The sequence below is a fragment of the Cydia strobilella genome, chromosome 2 (genome assembly GCF_947568885.1).
Source record: "Cydia strobilella chromosome 2, ilCydStro3.1, whole genome shotgun sequence".
NCBI classification, from domain to species: domain Eukaryota; kingdom Metazoa; phylum Arthropoda; class Insecta; order Lepidoptera; family Tortricidae; genus Cydia; species Cydia strobilella.
This window is the reverse complement of record NC_086042.1, coordinates 19,019,108-19,030,676: the sequence shown is the minus strand read 5'-3', so window position 1 is coordinate 19,030,676 and position 11,569 is coordinate 19,019,108. Positions and strand designations below refer to the sequence as shown.

The 11,569-nt window shown below is 40.6% G+C and overlaps 1 protein-coding gene across 1 annotated transcript in view; it reads right to left on the bottom strand.

The window, feature by feature from the left end:
* LOC134753091 (uncharacterized) overlaps window positions 1-9,283 on the bottom strand; it is a 14,031-nt gene extending 4,748 nt beyond the window's left edge. The window contains exons 1-5 of the mRNA XM_063688856.1: window positions 9,180-9,283; window positions 7,875-7,922; window positions 4,102-4,182; window positions 3,492-3,830; window positions 2,003-2,317 (exon numbers count right to left, since the gene is read on the bottom strand). Of these exons, the coding sequence (XP_063544926.1) occupies window positions 2,003-2,317; window positions 3,492-3,830; window positions 4,102-4,182; window positions 7,875-7,922; window positions 9,180-9,276 (880 nt within the window). The 5' untranslated portion in view covers window positions 9,277-9,283. The remainder of the gene's footprint in view (window positions 1-2,002; window positions 2,318-3,491; window positions 3,831-4,101; window positions 4,183-7,874; window positions 7,923-9,179) is intronic.
* Window positions 9,284-11,569: the final 2,286 nt, after the last annotated feature.

The following is an 11,569-nucleotide window of genomic DNA, read 5'->3' as shown; positions in this document are numbered from 1 at the left end:
TGAGGTGAAAAATTATGTGTGCAACACGAGAGCAAAGTTATTTTACATCTCGTGTTTTTGAGTCCCTCGCTACGCTCAAGATTCTACCTTAGAATCACTCGCTTCGCTCGTGATTCAATAATAGCATCTTTCGCTTTCTCGGGACTCAAAATAAACACTCGCAAGAAAAACCAACTTTCCTCTCTTGTTGCACAAATAACTATTTAGTATGTAGGTATTTTAGCATTTTGTAGTTTTCCTCAGTTACCCGTTGACCACGAACGCTGTAAAGAGTTCGAAACATCGGGATGTATTATAAATTCAATATACGCGATATAATCCGTTTTCATAGTGCTAAGTAAGTTTATGTTGATAATAAGAGAAATAAGATAACGGGGAGTGCTCCGAGGAATTGTTCGGATTAATTCCTGCCGCTTCTTTTCGCCATCGTCTTACGCGACAACATTACCACCCTCACCACCAGATGGTTGGCAGTCCTCGACTGTGCGTTTCTCCAGAAACTTCCTGCCTCGCACAGCTAAACTGTGGAATGAACTGTCGCCTGCGGTATTTCCGGACCGATACGATCTTCAAACCTTCAAGAAAAGAGCGTACTCCCATCTTAAATCCGGCAACGCACTTGCGACCCCTCTGGTATTGCGGGTGTCCATGGGCGGCGGTGATCGCTTACCATCAGGTGATCCGTATGCTCGTTTGCCTCCTATCATCATCATCATCATGTCAGCCGATAGACGTCCACTGCTGGACATAGGCCTCCCCAAGGCTCGCCACTCCGACCGATCCTGTGCCGCTCGCAACCACCGAATTCCCGCGACCTTCACCAGGTCGTCGCTCCATCTCGTTGGAGGCCTACCGGCAGTTCGTCTTCCGGTACGCGGACGCCACTCCAGAACCTTCCGGCCCCACCGGTCATCAGTTCTGCGAGCAATGTGCCCCGCCCACTGCCACTTAAGGTTTGCAATTCTGCGAGCTATGTCGGTGACCCTAGTTCTACAGCGGATATCATCATTTCTGACTCTATCACGCAGAGAAACCCCGAGCATAGCTCTCTACATTGCCCTTTGCGTGACCTTGAGCCTTCTTATGAGGCCCATTGTTAGCGCCCACGTCTCAGATCCGTATGTCATCACTGGCAACACACACTGGTCAAAGACTTTTGACTTAAGACACTGCGGCAATTTGGACGAAAAGATACTGTGGAGCTTCCCGAACGCTGCCCAACCGAGTCGGATTCGACGAGTGACCTCTTTCTCGAAGTTGGACCTACCTAACTGGACTGTTTGTCCTAGGTATACATAATCGTCAACAACTTCGAGCGCAGAGCCTCCGATTAATACGGGAGTTGGCACAACATGGACGTTAGACATGATCTTCGTCTTGTCCATGTTCATTTTCAGACCAACTCGTTCAGATACTCTGCTGAGATCAGCGAGCATCGCACTGAGGTCCTCCATGGTCTCAGCCATGACTACGATATCATCGGCAAACCGAAGGTGAGTGATGTACTCGCTATTTACATTGATGCCTCGTCCTTTCCAGTCCAGAACCTTGAAGGCATCCTCCAATGCAGCGGTGAACAGCTTTGGGGAGATTACATCTCCTTGTCTGACTCCCCGCTGCAATGGAATAGGCTTCGAGCTCTGGCCCTGTAGTCGGACGGACATGGTGGCGTTTTCGTACAAACACTTCAGCACTTCGATATACCGGTAGTCAATTTGGCACCTTTGGAGAGACTGCAGCACAGCCCAAGTCTCGATCGAATCGAAGGCTTTCTCGTAGTCAACAAATGCAAGGCAAAGGGGGAGGTTATACTCCTCAGTCTTCTGTATAACCTGCCGCAACGCATGTATGTGCCTCCTATATCATAATAAAAACAAAACTAATACGACGTAGCATTTAGAAGTATAGTAGTGGGGGGTTGTTTAGAAATCTGTTAGGCAGTCGCGAACACTAAACTTATGTCCTTATTAACACAATGCAGGTACTTTTAAAGATTAATTACCAACAGAAATTGGCGAGAGGGGCACAATCCGAGCGTAGCCCATATCAGCTGCGGCGCGGGAGTCTAGTGCGTGGTGCATAGCTCCCGAGCGGTCCAGCGCGTCCGGCGTGGAGTCCAGCGAGTCCAGTGAGTCCAGTGTGGCGTCCAACGCATTCGGAGCAGCGACCAGCGCGTCCAGAGCGTCCACCTCATCCACTGCTAGCCCGGGCAGCCCTGGGCCCGCCGCCGCTAGCCGCCAGGGCCGCTCCTTGCAGCGGATCGACTCGTTCATGCACTGCTTTTCTTGTTTCGCGGAGCATATCGGTCTTTCTTCCACTAAAAAAAAGAATAATAATCAAAATCGGTTCCATTGCTCAGGTAAGTACGTATTTATCTTTAGGCATTTATTCCTAATATAAGTATAAGTACGTAGTAGTAGTAGTAAACTCTTTATTGTACAAAAATACATAATGCATAATTGCGCACATAATCTCATGTTACAGTTAGCACACAAAATGTATAATAGAAGAACGCACAAGAAGCACTTTTTCTTTTTTAAATAAATAAATAGTTTTTTTTTATTCAAAATAACATGCATGGTACAAATAATAAAATATACTAAGCTTGTACAAAGGCGAACTGATCTCTTTGAGGGATCTCTTTCAGTTAACCTGTCGTAGTTTCCATAATAGTAAACTACGTAGTTAGGATAGATAGGGTGGATAGGGTTTCCCTGCTAGTCAAATCAGTTTCTTTTTTCGAACTGTCAAAACGATTTGCTATTAGAGTTAGACCAAGATAAGTCTGCAACGATTTTGATAGCACACGCAGTGCAAGTGTAATTTTAAATGTCAAACTTCTATCAAATTATGACGTATAAATAACACTAAGTCCACAAGTATGTGATCAAAATCGTGGCAGACTATGGAATTTATATGAAACACTAGCATGTAACGATCAAATTACCTACTCTTTATAGTTTACTCTACTCTTTATACGGGTTTTAAAATATAAATTGTGTCTAAAAATAACTGCTGTCTACGTTTCTCAATTAATCTTCTGGTGCTTTATTTCTTACATGGTGTAAAATAATTTATTTCAAATACAGTCATCAAATACCCTATTATGATAAATTAATGTCATAAAACGAGCATCAATTTTGCGTTTAACGGACCAATTCGAACAATGATCTAGATATCCACTAGACATGAAACAGAAACGATAACGAGATATTTAAGAAAGTCATGTCAAATTTGTTATTTCCGCGATTCCGAATGTCCTCTTGAACGATCTCTTTAAGATTTGCTTAGGATAATATTACTTAGACATCCAATGGATATCCATATACAATAATTGTAGCGTGAAATGACAATTGGTTTCCCGAATCGAACTGCAAAAGATAACTAGTTGAGTATTAAACTATAAGGTATCTATTAGATCTCGTATTGTTCTCGTATCTAGTAATTATCACATTGTTCGAATTGACCGGTATGTTACTGTTAAAGCTTACGTTTATCAGTTTGGTTGTCACCGATGTAAAAAGTTGATGGGCTTTCCTCATCACGTTCCGAAGGCGCCGCGCGCAGTTCCTTACGCCCCTTAATATTCGTGTGGTGTTTCTTGCAAGGTGGGTCAAGACCTAGGTCCTCAGGGGTCGCGCGTGGGGCGATGGGACTGCGGGGCGAGTGGGGGGAGGAGAAGGTCTCTGGGTCGGGCCGCAGCGGGATGAAGAGTTCTCGCGCGGAGCGGTCCCAGTCGCGCCGCGTGAGCACCTCTCGTATCACTTCTGGTGCGGAGGCCCGGGCTAAAGTTAGGTCATCGTGGCTCCGCGCAGCCAGGCTCGGGGACCCTAGAATTACAGTTGTACTGTCATAGCTGTAAAAATATAGACGTTGTGTTAGCAACGTACAAAAAATTGTACACTAAATACGGTGCTAATTTCCCGGACTAGTGCGGGAATAAGAACTTTTCCTACTTTCAAAAGCGAATTTCCTACTTTCCGCACTTGTATCGTAAATAACTATTAGCACAGTAAACTGTACGATCTTTTGCACTGAAAACTACGTCGTTGGTTCGACTATTACCTACTGGTATGTGTAAATAGCATGTAAATATGTTACCAGAGGTGCTGGGAAGATGCAATGATACGACGCTGCTCCCAAAAGTGCGCGCGCGCAGTCCTGATGACCGCCTCGAACCTTCTGCGCACAAGACAAATATAAGTCTTCATCAAAGCAAATTGTGCAACTGGAATGTAGCTGAGAATCTTATACCTAAACTTTGAAGCAGTTTCAGTCACTTCACTATATGACTTATTGTGATACGGGCGGGGCGTGCTTTCAGCCCGCCCGTAGCACAACTTTCGTAGCTTAGTAAACTGGGCGTCTACAACGTAGCATTTCGTAGCAAAGCTTTGAAATAGTTATTCGATACAAGTGCGGATAAGAGGAAATTCGAAACGAGTGTTGATACGTTAAAACACGACCGCAGGGAGTGTTTTAAATCGACACGAGTTGCGAATTACTTATTGGCACGTGTATCGTACAAAGTTTTACAGTACATATGGCCCTTTAAACTTTCGACATATGCACGAAAAGTGCTCTTTTAAGTATGTCTAACTTTAACTATAACATTAGTCTTTAATCAGCATTCATTTGTTTAATTGCGCCTCCATTTTCCCGCACCACACACTAGTACTAGAATGTAGCGCCATATGTACTGTGATAGTTATTTACGATACAAGTGCGGAAAAGAGTAAATTCGAAACGAGTGGCGAATTACCTATTCGCACGTGTATCGTGCAGCGTTTTTCGACATATGCACAAGTGGTGCAAAAGTGCTATTTTACGCACTAGTGCGAGAAAGTAGCACCATATGTACTGTAAAAGTTATTTGGTTACAATGGTAATCTCAAGTTTATCTCGATCAAGTGAGTGTTGGTACTGTTGGTGAATCTAATATCCCTACGGATCTTTACACGTACAGTAAGAACAGTGTCTTAAGATGAGGTGGGCCGAGGTCGATATGTAAATTTTGGCCTTATACGAGTTAACTTGATTGATGCCGCATCTCATTTAACGTGATTTTTAACCGACTTCAATTTCATAGAAGGAGGAGGTTCTGTATTCGGTTGTGGCTATTTTTTTTTTTGTATGTTCACCGATTATTCCGAGACCCGTGGTCCGATTTGAGTCATTATTTTTTTGTTCGAAAGGAGCTACTTCCAAGTTGGTCCCATATTAATCTGGTTCTGATCTGATGATGGGATCCCTGAGGAATTGAGGGAACTCCTCAATTTTTAAAGGCACATGTATGGTGATTTGGGTGTTTTCATAAGCAACTTGAGCATTTTCTCTCGAAAACGACCAATTTGATGAAGTAGACCTGATGATGATGATTGTTTTGAAGGTAGTGATGATGATTCTTTTAATGTAGGATGTTCAGCGATTACTCCGAGACCCGTTTTCCGACTTGAACAATTCTTTTTTTGTTTGAAAGGAACTACCTCCAAGGTGGTTTCACATTAATCTGGTGCTGTTCTGATGATGGGATCCATGAGGAATTGAGGGAACTCCTCAATTTTTAAAGGCACATGTATGGTGATTTGGTCGTTTTCTTAAGCAACTTGATAATTTTTTCTCGAAAACCACCAATTTGATGAAGCGGAGCTGATGATGATGATTGTTTTGATGATAATTAAATTAAATTAAATTAAATTAAATTAAAATTAAAATTAAATTAAATTGTCATTTATTTCAGGCCTAATACACCCATATGTGTTAGTAACTTACATAGCTAATAAAAATAATGTTAGTGCTATTACAAAACAAATTAACATGCAAATTAACTAATGACTAGGAGCTAACTTAGGGCTAGGACACACATAATGATTTCAGCGATTACTCCGGCACCCATTATCCGATTTGAGTTATTCTTTTTCTGTTTGAAAGAAGTTACCTCTCCAAGGTGTTTTCGTAATATTTTTGGTTTTGATCTGATGATGGAATCCGTGAGGAATTGAGGGAACTCCTCAATTTATAAAGGCACGTGTATGGTAATTTCGGTGTTTTCTAAAGTAACTCAAGCATTTCCTCACCAAAACCACCAATTTGATGTAGTGCAACTGTAGCCTAACCACGAGTTTGGCACAAAATATTCTTCGTAACTTACTTTGTACTAATACGCCAGTACGAGCGAGATGCATAAACAGTAAGTTACGCACACGATAGCGAATATATCAATGTCAAACTCGTGGTAAGGCTACTGATAACTTCCCTCGTATGTGTATTATGATTTTTGATGTAGGTAGTGTTGGAAACAACCAAAGAGACTGAGAGGTGAAGGTAGAGGGTATTAGTGTTTGGGGGGTTTGAGGTTGGGGGTTGAGGGGAGGTGAGTTGATGGGTCGGAGACTGAGGGGTTGGGAGTGGGATTGGGGGTTAGGGTTAGGAGTTAAGGGGTCTGGGGTTAGGGGTCGGGGAATGGCGGTTGAAGGGTTGGTGGTTTAGGGTCGAGGGGTTCAGTGATCAGGGGTTGATGTGCTGTAAGGTTGAGTGATCGGGGGGTTTGAGGGATTGGGTCAGTGGCGGGGCGGAGAATGGATTTACTGACAGGAATGATTTCCCAGACGGACTCGAGGAAAATTCTGATTATTTAATAAAGTTTACGAATTTACAGATAAACATGATTATGTTTTTCATTCATGCGTCACGCTCTTAACAATGTCTTAAAACTAAAAATGGAAAAATAAAAACTTTTATAAAAAAAAAGATAAACCGACTTCAAAAAGGATGAAATAAAATATTATCCTTTTTAGGGTTCCGTGTTTAAGTATATGCGTTACCAACTGATATGTTTGAAGTCGGTGCCAAGCCAAGTACTCCAAGTAGTAACAATACCAGTCAAAAATAATCAGCTTTATGTCAATAAATCCCATTACAACTGTACAAATGTTATAAACGTGAAAGCAATTATGTCTGCCTCTTTGCTACCTTTTCATGGCTAAACAACTGAACCGCTTTAGCTGAAATTTTGCATGAAGGTTCCTTGAATTGTTTTATATTTTGAAATGTAGTCCTCTGGATAAGCGACAGAAAATAACTCAGTCCCAATCCCACACTTGCGTGCTATGACTGTTTAAGAATTAGTAAGAAATGCTCTTTAAAAAAATACGACGACAAAACGTATTAGATTTACACTAACGTGCCGACAAGCATGGTACGAACTGCGCCAAGAAGGTTCAACCGTGTGTTCTGTTCTGAGGTGTACAGGAAGTTCGTTTATTGTCGTCGTGTAACGCTGCGTCTTACATAGGCGAACACTCGCGAACGCGAAGCGAAGCGACGCGGCACGGCGCGGCCGGCCCAATGCGTTCGCGTTCGCAACGAGATCGCCCACGTAGGACACTTCTATATAGGTATCAAAGGATTAATTAAGGCACCGTGCCGCGCCGCTTCGCATTCGCGTGTTGTTCGCCTACGTAGGACGCTGCATTAGGTAATCCAACGTACATACTTATATAGCCGCATCTTTATCGAATTACACCAAAATCCCTGGTTTAAAATTTGGCTTGGCACCGACTTCAAACATATCAGTTGGTAACGCATATACTTAAACACGGAACCCTAAAAAGGATAATATTTTATTTCATCCTTTTTGAAGTCGGTTTATCTTTTTTTTTATAAAAGTTTTTATTTGATTCAACAAACAATACGCACAAGAGGGCTATTCGAACTTTATAATCTTGTTATGAAATGGACAGTTGACAGTTCATATCCACAACCGTATCATAACAAGATTATAAAGTTCGAATCTCCCTCTATGCCTATTTCCAACAAAAAAATAGGAGCTTAAATGAAAATATAAGAATTTAGAGATAATTTAGTATACGAACCATTACTGACTAAGACAGGCTTGCGAGGATGCCCGGAGCTGGACGAGTCTGTGGAAAGATATTGCTATTTGTTACGATGATTTTACCATACTCAAACCATAGTTCTTTGGGAGATTCTTTACGATTTACCCGACATACGTGTAAGTAAATAAGTAAATATACTTTTTAATACAGTTGCTCAAAAAGTGCTACTTTTCGTGGCTGTTTAGCGTGCGGAAAGTTGGTTTACGCGAACTAGTGCTTTTTACTTTTCCAATTTTTTTAAATGTTTACTTGTTCTAATTCACGACTACTTATTGATGAGTGTTAATATTAGTTTCCTTTAAACGTCCTAATCAACATAAAAACCTACTGTTAATGTAAGAATACGAAAAATATGCATATATTATATTTTATTACTTAACTCTTCATCATTATAAGTATATTTTTTAATGTTGAAAAACCGTTCTTAATCAGTTGTTTGAATTATGGATGGTATAGAAAAGGATGCCAATCTCTTATGGCAGAATTGTTGCAAAAGTGACCGCTTTCAGCTTTAAATAATAGTTCCTAATCTCTCCGGTGGCGTTAGTTAGGGTCTGGGACATGAGTATAACATGAACCAACAAATAACCCGACCAAATTACGTAGGTTGATTTTGGTAGTATTTCCGTGTATGGTGGCGCCGCCTAATTACTGTTTTTTGATGGACACTTTTCATACATAGAGATTTGGCTCCTTTATATAGTCTCCATGATTTTAAGTTTCCAAAGGCAACATTCGATATTGTTTTTATAAATATACGATACACAAATAATCGTAAATAACGATATTTAGGTAATAATAGTACAATGTTTCAATATTTACAATTGTTTCTGTCTTATAGAACATGCATTTGAAAAAAAAAACTTTCATTGAAGTGGGTTCAATAATAATAACAAAATCTATTCTAGTCGAATAAAAGCTAGAAAAACACCTCTTCATAATGTCAATGTCAATGATGTCACAGAATTAATAATATAAAAGTTTCGAATTCCATTCCTTACTTGTTGCTTTTCTTATTTTTTCGCAACTGTATTAAAAAACGTCGTTCGATGCACGTGCGGAAATGTCATTTTTCCGCACTAGCATCGAAATGTACTATTATTGCATCACAAATAAAACAAATTCCAAGCAGATTTACAATTTGGTCGAATCTATATGGAAGCGAGAAGTAGGTATTCTTACAGAGGGATTTTTTTAATTTATTAATTTTTAGAAAAGTTTTCAAAATGTAACGGCTATGGGGGTTCTACAGCTCACAGAGCCACAAGAAGTGAAGGGTACCAGAGCCGTCGTCGGGCCAGCAGCAGAGCCAGCACAGCAGCAGCAGCGGCGTGCACACCTCCACCGCCATCACACCGCTCGCCGCCGTCAAGCCCATCCCCCCCCACCCCATCTGCGAACATGCAGCACTTTAGATAGACTCTTTTAATAGGTACTTCTGAAATTTTTAATTTAACCTTCTGGACGCCAATGACGGATATATCGGCACCGCAGGTCCAACGCCAAAGGTAATCCGTCACAGACCACAGAGCAACATAAGAACAACTGTCAGGCTTTAAAAGTGCGACCAAAAATAAAATGCAAGTGTGTGCGTAAATTGTCTATGTGAGATCAAAACTAGTGATGTCAAGTTACAACATATTAATAATCTATCGGTGTTTGACTGCTTTATCGACTACTCTTTCAATGTTTCTTATTAAAATAAAATGAATGAATTGAATCCTAAACGAAGCGAAGAATTCTATAATAGAATCCCGAGAGTAACGAGGGATTCTAAAGTAGAATCCTGAGCGTAGTGAGGGATTCAAGTGTGTTACGCCCAAGATGGTTTTTTTTTTAGCTTAAATAATATTTTTAAAAATCATAATTACCTCATAGGTGATGTGAAAAGCAGTATGTGTCACATCGTAGCATAATTATTTCCATCTTGGACGTAACACACTTGAATCTCTCACTATGCTTAGGATTCTACTTTAGAATCCCTCGTTACTCTTGGGATTCTATTATAGAATCCTTCGCTTCGTTCAGGATTCAATTTACGCCCTCGCCGTAAATATGTCATTTTGCTCCCTTGTGACACAATCTACTATTTCGAATTGATGTGAAAAGATATATATTATGTAACTCCGTATAAGATAAGTAAAGTCTAATGAAAAAAAAAAGCAAGCAAGCGTTGATAATAGTCGTAACATACTACCGCACCGCACCGTTACAGCTTTAAAGCAGGTTTCTCGTCGTATGCGTGTGTGTGGTGCAACGTCGTTAACACAAACACATGCTAACAGTAGGCGCACAGAGTTGACTTACCACAGAAAATATTAATTTCGCCACAGAATAAATAATAGTGCTACCGTACAGAAAGGAAACCTCCTACAAAACCGAAGGTCGAATCACGATGTCTCTTTCTAATATATAGCACTATCCCTTTCGGCTATTTAGGGTTGTCAAAATTCAGATCATTATCTTATCTGTGACCACTGTGTGCACGACCGTGCACGCAAAGGGACGTCAAGTAGTACCAACCCTAATAATTGCTCGGAGCAATGCTGAGCCGAACAGAGCCGAGTTTTCCCGAAGCTAGGAGTTTCGCACCCCTGATTTCGCTCCTTTTTCTACTGACAAGTTGGATTGGGTGTGTATACGCTTTGTGCAAGTATACGCTGTCTTGTGTTTCCTTGTGTTGGCGGCAAAGTCGTAGAAAAGTGGCTAAAATGTAAGTAAGTACCTACTGTGTTGGAAAGTGAAGTTTAAATTTACCGCTAAACATGTGCACCTTCAAAAAAGGTGTTACTTATAACAATTGTTATTATTTTAACTCGGTTATAAAGGCTAATATCTTAATGATGTGAAAAAATAGTTAAATATATATTGTACCTATTATACCGACAAGTTATCGATACAGTCATATGAACATTTTGTCAAGCCCTAGCGTATAGTAACAGTTTAAGGTTTTACACAAAATATTCCAAATTATTGACTAATATGATAAAATATCAGCACACAACTGAAGAAAAACTTATAATTAATTGTATAAACCAGCTTTTTACACTTTTTATGCTGTTAATTTGACAAAATATCGTTAAGAAAACTTCGCTCGGAATATCATAATTACCTGTGAAATGAATGTTTGCCTGGGTTATTTCGCCCTGTGATACTACAATCCGGCACACTACACGACACCATCTTCACTACATTACTTTATTGTACGTTTTCTTCCTGATTTCTTTTTATTTTCAAGATTAAAAAATACGGCAATGCGCTCCCGGTCGAGTTGGGCCGCCTGTCACTCAAAAATGGTTACGTTTTCTCATTTGTAGTCTGACTCTTTCGCACTCATGGGATGTTCATATACGTGATGGCTTCCCTTTCCCACACTTCAGCTGTCTTTATGCGTAAGCATACATTTTAGGTCTGTGTACGTGAATGTGCATAAAGTTCAATTTCAGTTTTGACACTTAGGTGACGTGGCGTCCGAGTGACAGCTTGCCAAAGGTAAACATTGTGCCCAGCTAGAGCCAGTGTTCATCCGCTTTAGTAATATTAAACAGAATGTGACTCATCTAGAGATTGCAGAACCGGTGCTGTTTAAAAGATCCGGGATTTTCGGTACCAGGCAAAATTGAAACCGATATTTCCCGGTATTTTCGATACTTTCGGGACTGCTCTAAAAA